Source organism: Parus major, chromosome 15 (genome assembly GCF_001522545.3).
Source record: "Parus major isolate Abel chromosome 15, Parus_major1.1, whole genome shotgun sequence".
NCBI classification, from domain to species: Eukaryota; Metazoa; Chordata; class Aves; order Passeriformes; family Paridae; genus Parus; species Parus major.
In genome coordinates, this window is record NC_031784.1 from 3,291,961 (window position 1) to 3,306,893 (window position 14,933).

Sequence of the window (14,933 nt, forward strand, 5' to 3'; positions counted from 1 at the left end):
CCGCCCTCCGCGGCCGTGAGGGGAGCCATGAAGTGCGTGATCGGGGGGGCGCAGCTCCGAGGTACCGGGGCCCCGGGGAGCCCGGCACAGGCGGGATGGATGCGGGACACCGGGAACGCGGCACCCTCGGCACCTCAGGGACGGATCTGAGCGGGACAAGAGCCCCGGGAGCGGAGCGGGGGATCCGCCTCTCCCTCATCCCAGCATTGTGCCGGGCGGAGATGCCGTGGCCTGGCTGTGTCCCCCTGTGCTCCTCCAGAGGCACAGCGCGGTTCCTGGCTCAGCATTCTGTGGGAAAAGCTGCTCCGCCACTGCCGGAGGCAAATCCCCAGGCCCTCTGCTGGGTTCCGCTGTGTTTTTTAGGATTCCGTCTCTCCAGATGTCCCGTTGCTTCTCAGATTTTCTGTCTGTTAAATGTCGTTTCTAACCCCGGTGGTGGAGTTTTGTCTTATTGACTTAATCTGTGGTAACACCAAGTGCTGCAAAGGGACAGGCGACACTCGAGGTGCCTCGTCAGAGGTGGCTTTCCAAAACATTGAGGGTTTGGATAATGAAAATATTAATTAAAAAGCAAAAGTAACGTTCTCACCATCAGTTTTCTTTCAAATGGATAAGTTTGTAATGTTTCCTCTTGAATTATTCAGGAGAAAGTGCAGTGTCACCTTTTTATTTTAATTTAAAATGCGTATTGCAGTGTTTTCTTTCCCGGGCAGTGTTTGGAAGAGCAATACATGCCATAGCACGGATTAGTGATGAATTCTGGTTTGACCCCTTAGAAAAAGGTGTAAGTGAATTTTATTTATTCTAATTTTAAAATCTTTATTATAAGCCCAATATTTATACTATTGGATGTTGTGTTTTCCTACAGATACCTTTCAGTCCATTACATTCACAGCACCCTCCACTTTCAATATGGACAAATGCCATATTTTCTGTGATTGTAATTATGCAGATTCCATCGTGGAAGATTTTATTCCTACTCTGCCCTAAGATCCTTTGATTTTTTTTTGTTGTCCAGGACATCTGGATTAATGCCATGGGGTTCAGTTCTGTTGTCAGGGGTCACAAGGGTTGAGTTTTGTACCACACAGGAGCTGCCTCTAAAAACAACATGTTTTGTACCGTTGTGACTCAACAGGAAGAACACATCCATTAATGCTTCTGATTAATCAAACACCATTTCCAGCAGAATTAGTGTTTTCTCCAGAGGTTTCTTAGTTAAAAGTGATCAGCTCTCCTTGACTCACTGGGAGGATGGAAAATCACAAGTGGAGATATTTGGTTTTACACCTGAAGAATTTTTGAGGTGTGAGTGGTGGCTTTGCTCATCTGTATGGATTGTGTCCCTCAAATGCCTCAAACACAAGCTCTGGGTCTTTGTGTAACTCAATTATTTTCATAAATAATTGTAAAATCAATTTAAAAGTACGTATTTTTATAGATTTTTAATAATTTTGAGATGTAAATTTCCAGGTTTGCTGGTGGCACTGAAGTCCATGGGAAGTTTTTTTTAAAACATTAAATATGAGACAGTTTTGATTTAATAAATTATTTCACTTCTGTTCCCTCTGTGGTTGGATTCTGTGATGTTGGAGGTCTTTTCCAACCCTACTGACTCTGTGATTCCATTTCCAGCTTGCCTTAAGATCAGTGAATTCCTCGAGGTCAGCGTATGCATGTGTGTTCTTCTCATCCATGTTTTTCCAACATTACTGCTGGACAGCCGTGTCCCACCCGTGTCAGAATGAGAAGCAGTTATCCCTCCCCTGTAAATTGATAATTAAGGTACATTTTAGTGAGTTGTTACACACAGCAGCAAATTAACCCAATTTCCAGCTGAAATTATTGTGGGTGAGGATCAGCCACAGAGCAGTTTGGGGAAGCCTTAAGAGCAGCAGCTTGAGATAAACCAGGGTACAAACCCAGGGAAATTATATCTATTGTAAAGCTGCTCTGGGAGTAACCTCTACACTGATATATTTTTTTTTGCAGTCAGTTCTCCCTGTGTTTAGATGTGTAAATGTGCTGGAAAGGAATGTAGAGAAGTGCAGCATCTCCACCAGTCCCAGTGACCACCACATCACCTTTCAGCTCCTCTGCAGGCATGGTAAGGTCACAGGGGAGTTTAAAAGCACAACGTTTAATGCCCTTACCAACACAGGAGCAGGTCTGTCATCCTCAGCCTAGCAGGACTGGGAATGTTCATCAGCATCAGTCTTTGCAAAATTCCTAAATAAACATCATCTCCCCCCACAGAGCTGTGCTGTGCTGGAGGCAGTGGTTTATATTATCAATAATCCAGCTGGGGTTACTGATCTGAGGATAATACATTGAATTAGGTCTGCAGACCTTAGCACATCCTTACCCAGAAAGATCTGTAGGGTTTGTGTTCTGCATTCCACTCCCATTTATATTATTTTATCAGTTAATTACTGAGGCAGTTTCCCACCCTGCATTTGTTGCACTGGTTGCTGTTCATTTATTTCTTGTGGATCCTTAAAAACTTTAATGCTGTCCAGGCACAATAATAGGATGGAGGGAATCTAAGATGGCAGGTGGGTTCCATTTCCTGTTTGTGGTGAGTTATTTCCATATAGCTGGACTAAGCCACTTCCTCTATTGGACAATTAACACTTAAAAAAAAAAACAACCTGCAAAATTGCAGCCAAGCACTGATTTTTCTTTATTTATTCCTTTATACTCAGGTGTTGTAAAAACCTATAACCTGACATTTCAAGAATGTGATCCCTTGCAGGCTGTTTTTGCAAAGCACATGTGCCCAAACATTCTTAAAGTCCACTCCAGGTAACAAAACACAGAAATATCTTTTTGAGTTTTACTTTCTAAAGTATTGAATGCTAAATAGTCATAGATGGAATTATTTTAGTGTTGAATGACATTTTATAGGCTGCTGGCTGATGTGATGATTCACTTCCCAACCAGTCAGGAAGAAATAACCTTGTCAGTAACTCCAATGAAAGTTTGTTTCAAGAGTTACACTGAGGAAGACACTGGTAAGGAAATTCAAAATGTGAACCAATACTTGGGCTTTGAACTTTTTTTTTTTTTGAGGAGAACTCCAGGAATAATAACTGTCACGACATAAACGTGGGATGAATTTTATGGCTGAACAACATTTTTAACAGAACATTATAGAGAGAGATTTTAAGTCATGCTGCCACCCTCTGGTTTTAATAAATTAAATAAATTTAAATAAATTGAAACATCTTCCTGGTGTCAGTGGCAGATCTCAGACTGAGCAGCCAATTGAAGTAAATTAAGCCACTTGCTGTAGGCTTGAAAGAGGTAATTACTGTGCTGCAAGAGCAGCAGCCTGGCAACTGCCAGGAAAAAGGGGATAATTTTATGTTTTAAAAAGAACTATTTAAATCTGAATACCACAATTATAGAATTGATATCATTAGAGAGTATATTTTAGTCTGAGGACAGCACAGAGTGTCAGCACTGTTACTGCCATGGTCACATCTCCAGGAGCTGGAGAAGGAGCTGGAGATTCTTGGGGTGTGACTCAAACTAATTTTGAAGATGTAATTGTGGTTTTGAAGTAGAGGTTCTTGTGTATCATATAATAAAGGAGATGCTTTTCATGCTTGTTATGACCAAAGCTGGGGAGAACAACCTGGGAAGAGCCCAGAGCACAGGGGTGGGAATAGGGCTGGGAATAGGCTAGGAGAAGCAACAAGTGATAGAAACTGGTTGGAGTGAAACAGGGCAGAAATTACTGAAAATAAAGAGATTACATTTTTCAATGACACATTTGGGGACTTCAGAAACATTCATTTACCAGGACTACTGTAAGAAAAAAAGTGAAAAAACCGGTACAGTTGTAAAGAGATCCCAAAACCGCAGTGAGGGAAGGGAGGAGGGGCAGTGAGAGGCGCTGCACTCGAGGTGAATCTCCCTGCCTGCAGCACCTCCCGTGTCCTTTGAACCCCTCTGCCCACAGCTGCTCTCCTTTGTGGCTCAGCCGCGGCTGCACGGTGTGACAAACAGCCCTGCCACAGCCACAAGGAGCTTCTTACAAGAGCCTGTTTGAGCTCTCGGAGAGAAAACAAAGCTCCTGAGCAGAGAATGGGAAGAGTGGGAATAGCCTGGAACACTTCCTTGGCAGCCTGGCCTCAAGCTGCTGTGGAATTTCTCTGAGCTCTCCAGGACTGTCACACACCCATTGACAGCCACAGAATAATCTCATGGTAACAAAAAAACTGAATACCTGAAACTGAACAGCCAATTTCCTGTTGCCACTTAAGTGTCAGGAAAAGATTCTAATTTAAAACAAAGAGCCACAGTCCACCTCTATTGTGCTCTGGTGATTGTTAACAATTTTGATTAATCTCTTAATTAAAGTCACGCTGCATTTTGGGCTTCCCATCCATGCAACAATAGGCAGCTGGGAATATTATTTGTGATGGATGCCTGTGGAAGAAGCAGATCTGCAAGAACAGCAGTAGATGTTAAGTTAGATCACACAGCAGAACATGGAATGGGTTCTATTAAAATCCATTCAAATCTACAATGTACTGCAAATAAATTGAGGATTTTACATGATTCTAGTATGTATATAAGCTAAACGTTTATTACTGTTAACCACTATAAAAACACAATTATTTGTTCAAACAATGTTTATGTAAAAAGCTCAGGGTTAGTCACAGCTTTGTTGGTTCAAACTTCACTGCTGTGGGTCCCTGACTTTGTTGTTATCTCAAACAGACTTTTCAAGGACAATGCTTACTGAGATACAGCTCAGTCCAGAGGAATTTGACTACTTTCAAGTTGGAGTAGATTCTGAAGTGACATTTTGCCTTAAAGAATTGAGGGTAAAGTAAGAATTTGTCTGGGAGCAAAACCCATTTCTCATTGATTTGCCTGACTGGACCAGGACAACACAGGATGGTCCCTGTGGAATGGCCCTGGGCTGTGTTCCACCAGCCCTCCTGACAGCAGCAGGGTTTCACCACCTGGTTGAGGATTAGCTTTAAACCCCAGGATCCTCAGGACACCTCAGAGCCTTTGAAAGACAAACAAAACACTTGAAACAGATGTGGTTTGTGCTGGGCAGACACAGCACAGCTGCCCCAGGGAAGGCATCGTGACCAGGGAAGTTCTCCATGCAGAACCTCCTCTGGCAAAGCTCTGGCAGGGAAGGACAGAAATTACTCTTAAAAGCAGCAGACTTTCCCCCTCTTTTTGCCAGTGAACAGCAGCTGGGATAAACTCACATTCCAATATTAATGTTCTGGGTTTAATGAGCACCTCACCCCCTACCCTTCTCTGCAGGGCCTGCTGGCGTTTTCCGAAGCCACGAGCGTTCCTGTGTCCATCCACTTCGACAGATGTGGGAAGTAGGTGTGGGAACTGCCCTGGCTGGGACCCCTGCAGTCACCCAGTGAACACTGAACTGCAGATTAGGGCAGATTTTCATTTCAAACCAAAAGCCATTTCTAAGCTGCAATCCAGAGTTTGTAATTCCACATGAAACACTGAACCTGGGCATTGCCAAGGCAGCCGTGCTGACTGACGAGCTCCCTGTGTATAAATTACCTGGACACCTGAGCCTCTCAGTCCCCTGTGGGCAATTTATTTAGAAACTTTTTCTGAATAAATGCAATTTTAATAATTACGTGTTTAATGCTATAATTTGACTCTGCTACTGCACAGTATTTGCTGATTGGAGCAGTGAGATCTCTTACAGGAGCCCCTCTCTCATTCCTCAGTAGCAAATACAGGAGGTTTTCAGCTTTTCAGAGAAGGCCCTTTATAATTCATAGGTAGAATCACAGGATCTGTAGTTCCCTGTGCTGTTTGGTCTCAATACTTGTGTTTAGACCCATTGCTTTCAGCCTTGAGGACCTGCTGCTGGAGGCCAGCTTTATCCTGGCTACCTTGTGTGAGGCTGAGAAGGAAGCAGCTTCCCCAGAGCCTGCCTCTTGCCCACGGCCCTGGCACAGGTAACAGGGGCTGAGGGGGCAGGTGGCCTTAAAAGGGTGAAAAACTCAGGTTTTCACAGGAAAACTCTGCACTACAGGGGTTCAGGAACATCTCAGCAGCACAATGGCAATAAGGGGGTACAAGAGAGAACATTGTGTACGAGCTGCTGCTTTCTCATCTCCATGGGATCTGGGTGCAGCAGGAGGGAAGATGCTGACAATCTCCCCTAAAGCTGTAACCTTCCACAAACAGAAAATAAATTCCAATGAAACACAAAGCCAGTTACTAACCTGCCCTACCCTGTGCAATGCAGCTCAAGGACTGCCATGGATAAATCTGCCCAGACCTCCATGGATGGAGCCAGCAATGCAGACACAGCCACTTCCAAAAGGCCACAGCAGAAGGGAAACACTCCGAGCATGCACTCGGCAAAAGCCCCAAGTGCTCTGGAGAAACAAGAGATAAAAAATATTCCCAGAGGCACAGAGAGGGATGTGCCAGGCAGAGCAGGAGCAGCCACGGCCGAGGCAGCGGGAGGAAAGGCCACAGAGGCTCCTTATGAGAAGGTGAGGGAACTCCCCACAGTGGAACCCCACCACTGCTGGGAACACTCCTGAGGGGCACGTGGGTTGCACTGGCTGAGAAAGATCTTAAAAGTGGCAAAAGTTTCACAAATAATTAATACCCAAATTTTGTATCATGGAATTCTTACCTGTACAAATATTGCATTTTCCAGTTCCACTCCTTATTCTTTGGAGCTGTCTCTTACAAGGAGAAGGAGGCTCTTGGTGACACCTTCCAGAGTTTGGTGACAGCCAGTGACACTGAGGAGGAGCTGGGTGCCTTGCAGAGCTCCCCGGTACTGTAGTGCAGGGGTGCAGGGACAGACAGTGAAGAGTGCAGTGCTTTGTCACTGCTGCTGTGACCTAGCAGCACAGAACGTTCTGGAATTGTCAGTGCTCTTGTAATGGCACAAATTTAGGTCATGACTGACTCTGTTGAGGTTTGTGTGTTCTGCAGGAACTGCTGGGGGTTCTGCTCTCAGAACGCTCTCACTAGAGAGAGGCTCAGTTTGAATTCAAACTCTGCTACCACATCAGGCAAATGAAGCCACTGTTCTGGTTAAGGGTGCTGGAAAAATAACCCAGCCCAGCTCCAGGAGAACTCAGGTTTTTACAGACTCTGTAGAACCGGGGTTTAACTGAAAAAACAAAGTTGTCACAGAACTGCATTTTAAAAAATAAAGTGTTTCAGACTTGCATTATTCTTTCCTTTCCCTGCGTCTCCTCCACCCCACATCAGGGGCAGTGCAGTATTTCCAAAGTCACACTGGAATACAACACCGAAATTCCCAGTCAATTAAGGGATCCTTATCTGTCTGCCTGGCTGCTGCAGAAGGCATCGGGTGTCGCTCAGGTGTGAATTTGAGAGCAGTGCAGGGAGGTCACAGTGACAGCCCAGCCCTCCCAGCCCTGCCTGTGCCTCTGTGCCACCAACCCATCCCCACATCAACAAACAGAGGGGTTTTGACTTTAAAAAGCACATTTTAGTATAAATACTATATTTATTAAATATCTTTACAATTTATTTAAATGTATTTACAGAACTATTCCTGCATAAGTTATACCTCAGACATGAAATTCACATAATTGCCTCTTAGGTAAGCATAGATGATAGTCTCATTTTAACAGCAACAAAAAAGCATCCTCAGATACAGACTCAGATTTTGCTTCATTGTTTCAGCTATCTTTGTCAGAAACTACTGCATACAGTCGGCTTCTCCACACAGCAGCTGGAGAAAGGACATCCCTTACCAAGAGGTGGACATTCCATCACTAAATCCTCCCACTCCTGCCACATGGTCACCTCTCCCTTCTCCTCCACTCACTTGTAACTGCCTGGTCCCAAATCCGGTTTTTGGTTTGGTTTTGCTTTCAGCCTGAAAAAGGACATTTAGGACTGTATGACGCAGCTCTCCCAAAGATAGCCAGGAAAACAGCAAGGAACCAGAGCTCTTCCAATTCACCACATCCTAACCCTGTTCCACCCCAATCCCTACGGCCGCTGCTGCAGCAATCCCAGGTTCCTGGGGGACAAAGCTCCTCCTGTTCCTCCAGATCCCCCCTCCCAAAACAAACCACAACCCCCTGCAGCAGCTCCAAGCCAGCCCGTGCTCCGCTCGCTTCCAACTCGGGGAACACCTTTCTTGTACATTCCTCTCGTGAACATTCCCACTAACCTAACCCCTAGCAAGTGTTACTGCTTCATGCATCGCTGGGAATTATTTTTGATAGGATGGGCCCTGTCACTTCCTTCTCCAAAGATCAGTTGTGCGCAGACAGCGTTAAGTTCATAGGAAAAAATCAGGTTTGATATGTTCAGAGTGCACGTCTTAAAAAAAACCCAAAACAATCAAGCATGTGATAAAAATATCAATTCTTTATAATACAGTATTGCTTTATAAACAGATGGAAAAGCTAAAAGCTTTACTGGTCTTTGGTGTGCCCGGTGAGGGAAAAACTCATGATTTGTAAATCAAAACCCAAATTTGTTCTTTATTTAAAAAAACCCAACAGGTCATGGTGTGATATGAGGCAAACGGATTTGCGGATACAGACAGGGAGCGCGCCCGGCCCCGGAGGAGCGGGAATTCGGGAATTCCAGACCCTCTGACCCACACACGTCCCCGGGGAAAGGTCTGGAAAGCCGGGAAGGGGAAACAGGGAGAGCGGGGGACTGTGCTGAGAGCAGAGGACAGCCAGGGGCCACAGGGGCATCGCCTGAAGGGAAGGGCAAAGGGAAAGAAGAATTGATCAAATCTGCTCTAATCCAGAAGCGTGCAGAGTAAATACTGGATAAATGTAAAGACACCCAGAGTCGGGAGAGAAAAGCCCCTCCCGAACAAGAAACAAAGCCCTGTTCTGCATGTGAATACATTCCTCCAAGACAGCCAGAGACAGCTTGTTCAGGTTAAAAACAAGGACTGACAGGTTGTGCAAAGTTCTCCACCACTCACTGTTTGTGTGTCACAAAACTAATTAATTTTTCTTCATTAATATAATCCTCCCCATACCCTCACCAAAATCCTATTTTGGTCAAGTTAGGGTAGTTAAGGCATTTTGACGAGTAATTACAAGGTGATTTAAAGTAGATATCTAACATTATGCCAATTGAGGAATAGCAGATAAATTACTGAAGAGCTCCCAAATTAATCACTTATTATAAATGAAATGCCTGTTACAAGCATGATGCACTGAAATATAGTAAAATGACATGTACATGGTACATGTTAAATGACCTTAAATAAAAGCTTGACATAGTTACGCAAATATACAGTACAAGTCCACAAAAATTCTTTAAACAAGTTGAGGTAACCTCAAACTTAAACAGTTTTAATACAATAAACCAGGTAGTAAAAATCTCCTCTTGAGAGCAGGTAAGATTCCTTACTGACCAAGTTTAACTGCACTCACCTAAACAGCAACATTACCCGACTTTTTATATATAAAAACATGGCTTTAATTTATTTCTACATACTTCTCTACCAGCAAAAAAGTTAATGAAAAACTGACCAAAAATATATATATCTTTACAGCTCTCAGCTTTCATATGAGCCTCAGGAAAGGAAAAGGAAAGCTGGCTGGAAAAGGGGGGACAAACGTGAGCTACTGTCATTGAAAAGGAAATGTCATATTGCAAAGTGGCTGTTAGATAACTGTAAACATCATTAAGGATCATTGAAAACCCTAAACTTTAGTTAAAATGAAATGTAAGCTTTGCTGATTATTTTCATTAAGTTTCCATTTTCGTACTTGCTGCCGCTGCTGCAGCAGAAGCAAAGAGGTGCCTGTTTGAGTCAGAAAGGATCAACTGGACTTAAACTGGTGCAGCATATTCTGTTCTACAAGCAAGAGTGGCAATTATTAACACAAATTATGTTTTATATCAACAACAGAATTATCTACCCGAAGTGAAGACGCTCGGATTGAGGATGAGCTGTTTTGTGCAACCTCCCACCGTAGCATTTACCATCATCCCACGCTGAGATGGGTTCAAATGCTGAAAGACCTCAAGTGTGGCCAGCTTGGCTGTTTGAGACTGAGCTAGAATTTTTGTTTAAAAAAAAATAATAATTATCCACAGCCAAAACATCCAGAACCAGGCCCATTATGGACGAATGATCTGCAGAACTTTTAAGATCACAGTTAAGCACCTGAAATCACAAAACACATTTGCATCCATATAACTTGAACTAGGTTTGTTTGAAATCTCGTACTAGAAAAGGCTCCTAAGGCTGACACCATGGATGGCAAGAGCAGAATGTTTACAGCAGTTATAAATCTCCTGAAAACCGGAGCTCAGAAACACGAAACCTCGGCTATCACTGGAACAAGACTATGCTTTATGGAACTGGGTCTGTAACACACCCTCAACAACAGCGAACGTTCCTAGGAAATAGAGTAATATGCCCTCGTGCGGAGGCGTTACCTATTGATCTAGTTTGAAAGGTGATCAACCAATTCTACTCCTTGGAAAGTCACATCTGCAGCACAGCAAGGCTGTGGGATGGATCCTCCCCTGCTCCGGACAAGGACTAAGCTCTCAAAGAAAAGCTCCAAGCCTTGAGCTTCTTCATCTCTTGCTAGCAGACCAAGACCAGTGGACTACGAGTGGTTCTTAGAAAGGGCCTCAGCTGCGTCTCGGGCCAGGCTCCGGGCTCAGGGCCGGCTGCCCGGAGCAGCTGGGGAGGAAGGAACAATCCTGCCAGCAGGAAACCGGCCGGGGGCAGCTCGGACAGCGCCAGGACCTCAGTCTGTGTACTCGGCTACGATGGAAAGAAGGACGGTGATGTCGTCTGGTTTCCCCCCTGCAATGGAAGCAAAAATCTCTTATTTCATCAAACCACAGTGGGCTGTCTTCATCTCAGATCATCACAGATCATAATCTGTGACATTCCCCACGGAGAGCTCTTTAAAACTGGTTTAAGTGTTCAAAACCTGGTTTGAGTAGCCACAAACTCTGCCTCCCCCACCTCCTTTCCAAACCGAGGGGTGCAGTGACATTTAACACAGCACAAAACCACGCTCCTTTCAAGCTCCAGTGAGATCAAACTATGAAAAGGAGGTCAGAACCTTGAACATTGCTGGTAGCTGGCAGAGCACAAAGCCTGTTCTCAGCAGACTCTTTAATAAATGCACAAAACACCTGACACTGCTTTGTTACACGTAAACAGCCATGAAATCAGATCTCCTCAGGAATTTCCACTGTAAATCAAACAACACCTCTTTAGCATCTTCTCCAGCACTGTATTACCTCAGGTCTTCCTAAAAGCTACTTAACATTTTTAATAGTTATTTTTCAATCCTCAACAGCCAGAGCAACACATTCAAATCCTGGAGAAATGGCCCAGAAGAGAGGTTTTGTTATGTGGGAAGTTAAAGCAATCCCTTGGAGTCTGGAGATCTGCAGCTTCATTACTGAGTGACTGAGCTTGGAGCAACACAGAGCCCAAGTGTGACAGCTGCTACCTGAGGAAAGGGGCTTAAGGTTCTTGCAGGAAATCCTGCCCTTCTGATACAGAGATGAGAACATCTTTACTAGCAGAATTCTATTTATTTGTTTATTTAAAAGTAAGAAATTGTTAAAAGAAAGATGTTTGCTCGGACTCTGAGGTCTGCCAGGTGTTTTGACAATGCCTTTCTAAAGCACAGAAGTAGAACCAACAGACAGATCAGTACGGGGATGCCAATGATACAAGAGTTTCAAATTGCAACTAAAAAACCAATCCAAAATCTACCAAAGAGTGGGCAGAACCTCAGCTGAAACACAGCAGTAAGATGAGACCTTAAAAAAACCCCCAAACAAAAAACCCTCACTCACCACCCACACACCCGAATCCAAGCAACAAGTAAGTACAGGAGTACTGGAGAACTTGTCTCAGGCAGGATTCCTGGGGCAGAAATGCACAGATTACATTAAAAATAAAACAATCAGGGCACTGTGTTCTCCATGCTCCAGCTGCTTCCCCACGGGAGGCTTCTGCTCTGCTGGGGCCATGATGGCCTGTGCAGACCCTGGGGGCTTTGCCAAATCCCACACGAGCTTGGTGCTCTCCTGCCAACCACATTTGCTACTATTCTGTTTTCCTACAGGATTTTGGAACAGCAGAACTTCACTTTGCTAAAGATCTCTCCAAGACAGCAGCAGCAGGAAGAGGAGGAGAAGCTCTCACCTCTGACATTCAATCCATTGTCACAGGCAAACTGTGCAAAGGGTGACATGTACGTGGGGTCATAGGCCAGCTCGTGGGCTTGCTCAGCAATGCTCCGTGCAGTCTGCTGGATGCTCTCGTAGTTGGAGTTCTAAATTCGTGAGGAAAGAAGTTTATTTTTATTCAGGTGTCTACAGAAGTTTTTGTGCTGATCTGTGTCAGGTTTGGAGATCCCTCACTGCAAACAGAACCTTCCCCATTCTTTAGGTTTTGTAAATTGGGTTATAACTGTGGATCTTCACCAGGGACAGCCAGACCTCAAATCCCACCAGTTCAAGGCTGGGTTTGGAGCATTTCCAGAATTTAGAAACTTAGAAGAGTAATACTCAAAGCAGACTAAACCATGTCACCTGAAGGGAACAGGGCATTTGGCAGCTGTCACTGCAGTGCACCCTGCAAGGACCTTCCCTCCCTCCCAGGCAGGCTCTGGTGAAGTATTTGTTTTATCTTGAGTGCAAGTCTTGCACCTCTGGCTCTCTCACCCCAAGAGCACCCTTGGGGAGAAGGGGCACTTCAGAGTCAGATGAGAAAAATGCACTGAGAGCACACACACCTTCTCCAGGCTGTGTTTTAAGGACATTTTTTTCCCTGCTTCAGTAATTCTGCTGCTTTCCTCCCAGGCTTTTCTCACTCAAGCCAACATGACAGACAATCATTGCTCTTTTTGTCTGTAACCATTTTTAAATGTCTTGTCATTTCAAGAGCCTTCCCCGCAGGTTTGGGAATTAGCAGGCATTTATGTGATTAACTTTTGGCTGAACCTCTTGGGGAACTCCAGTGCCTTTCCCAAACGCGCCAAAAGGTGGAGCTCAGCTTTCTTCCACAAGGGAATTCCAACTCCAGTGGCCAGCCAGGACAGCCTTGCCCTGTGCACAGACAAGGGTGTGAGGTGGTTTCAGCACCAGTGACACATTAGTGACCTGTGGAGCTGCAGGATAAGAGGAGGCCAAATTCTCTTCAAGCCACACTGTAATTCTCTTATTTGCATTTCACAGCAAAATAGTTTCCTCAAGGAGTTTATACATATTGATATCTCCTTAAGTGTACTTTCCTTTCTGTAAGTAAATAGCCTGAAGCTAAATGTTCTCAGCCAAGTTAAAATATTTTCATGTATTCTTACTATTTAAAAAGAACATTTGTGGTCACTAATGTGGAAAAGCTGACAGGATATTTTTTTTCACAGAACACTGAAGATTTTCAAGCATGTGCAACCCGCAATTCAGACAGCCCATACTATGTCAGAATTACTGGTTAGAGAAGCTGAAATTTATTTTAAGTGTAAGCTCACCCTCAAGTAACCCAGGAGAGGATTCTCCATTTCCCTGTGTATCATCTCCAACCTGCAGGTGCAGTGTGAGGCCAAAGGCAGCACCTGCTACTGAACATTTCCTTCCCTCCTCCTCCCTCACCAGTTACTGACATGGAACCAGCTGTTACTTGGGAAATTTATGCCCAAGCTGCTACTTCTGGATTCAGCCTGGATGCAGATCCAAGAGAAAGCCCTCTGGGATCAATGTCCCTTGTACTGCTCACATGGGGTATTCACCTGGAAGTCCTTTTAAGGATACAGCACTTTGTGATGGGGTTCTTACATAAAACACAAAGGTTTCAGGTATTAGAAGTAAAGGTAGCAACTAGAAAGGTTTAGCAAACACAAAAGCTGTGAGAGCTTGAGGACACACACACTCACCTTCAGCTTTTTCAACTCCTGCAGGATCATGTAGTCAGGCATGTTGTCAAACAGTCCGTCCGTGGCCGTCAGGATGATGTCCCCAAGCTGGACATCGAAGGACGTGCTGTCAGCAGCCTCGGGGCTGGGGATGGACAGAGCTTACAGGACTCCAACCCTCACAAAGACACCAAACAACCTCAAACAGCACATCCACAGCTTCTGCACTTCACTGCTCTTTGGGGGTTTGTGCAAGATAAAGGAATAATCACTCCCTGTGGAGTTTGAGCACCAGGCTGGGATGTCAGGAAAGTTCCACCACAGACTCTGTGACTGCAAACAGGTCCTGGTCCAGCTCCTGCACCCAGGATTTGCAGTTAAAATTCCCTCATGAACAATGCTGCAAACTAATCTCCTCCAGGAGTGTGTCTCCATGGAAACCAGTAAACAGAATGGCAGCTCAGGGCTTCCTTCTGCTCATCTTGAAGATATGAGAGCGATACTTGAAAGAACAATTAATAACAGGCCTGGCCCAAACACTTCAGGATTCTGAATGACTTTCTAATTCAATGTCTGGAAATCACTACCAGGAGACCAGAGTCTGTTGGAATGCTTGTGTCTAACACATTACACAACACCAAGAGGAGAAAACACCCAGTTTGGACACGAATATTGCTGCAAAATCTGATTCTCAGAGGCTACATAACAAACCTTTCATTTTTAAAGACTCTTCAGGGGTCTGTAAAAAGGAGAAATCACTGCATCCCAGGCCATTGGGCTCTGCCAAAACACAGAGGAGCTGCTTTGCTCAACTGATGTGTAGCTTCAGGAAGGCTGATGGAGTTAAGATTGCCTGCCTATGCCCATATATAGCCAAATTCATCACTGAACTGGGACAACAAATAAAAAAGGACAGGAGAAGTGTTTCGACAAGGAGCATGAGTACTAATTAACGTCAGGAACAGTGCAGGAACCAGCCAGAAAGCTGTAATCATGATTCAGAGCTGAAGTGTGGGAGCACATTTATCTTGTGCTTTCCTTATT

At 44.6% G+C, this 14,933-nt stretch overlaps 2 protein-coding genes and 1 long non-coding RNA gene across 13 annotated transcripts in view; 2 read left to right on the forward strand and 1 right to left on the reverse strand.

The window, feature by feature from the left end:
* On the forward strand, nt 1-7,008 carry RAD9B (RAD9 checkpoint clamp component B). Its single transcript, XM_033518231.1, has 12 exons — nt 1-61; nt 714-784; nt 1,636-1,785; nt 1,993-2,107; nt 2,706-2,805; nt 2,908-3,014; nt 4,732-4,838; nt 5,299-5,363; nt 5,862-5,969; nt 6,263-6,425; nt 6,722-6,808; nt 6,970-7,008. Exons 1-12 carry the CDS (start codon nt 28-30, stop codon nt 7,006-7,008), a joined length of 1,146 nt encoding a protein of 381 aa, XP_033374122.1. The 5' UTR covers nt 1-27.
* The window catches only part of PPTC7 (protein phosphatase targeting COQ7), a 27,167-nt gene continuing 13,652 nt past the window's right edge, over nt 1,419-14,933 (reverse strand). The window contains exons 4-10 of one of the 11 annotated variants that reach the window (XR_004499534.1): nt 13,911-14,034; nt 12,182-12,311; nt 10,438-10,816; nt 6,662-7,150; nt 6,296-6,395; nt 4,235-4,454; nt 1,419-1,766 (exon numbers count right to left, since the gene is read on the reverse strand). Coding sequence is in view for 2 of the 11 variants with exons in the window: in XM_015643837.2 (XP_015499323.1) it covers nt 10,758-10,816; nt 12,182-12,311; nt 13,911-14,034 (313 nt within the window). In the remaining 9 variants the exon portion in view is untranslated. The other 10 variants (XR_004499533.1, XR_004499538.1, XR_004499535.1 and 7 more) reach the window with 10 other exon arrangements.
* On the forward strand, nt 6,423-7,210 carry LOC117243694. Its single transcript, XR_004499540.1, has 2 exons — nt 6,423-6,515; nt 6,686-7,210. It is a non-coding gene; the product is annotated as an uncharacterized LOC117243694 (long non-coding RNA).

Coding starts and splice junctions, on each gene's coding strand:
- RAD9B (XM_033518231.1), top strand. CDS start 28: ATGAAGTGCGTGATCGGGGGGGCGCAGCTCCGAG. Junction 62..713: donor CGGGGGGGCGCAGCTCCGAG/GTACCGGGGCCC, acceptor TTTCCCGGGCAG/TGTTTGGAAGAGCAATACAT. Junction 2,108..2,705: donor TCAGCTCCTCTGCAGGCATG/GTAAGGTCACAG, acceptor CTTTATACTCAG/GTGTTGTAAAAACCTATAAC.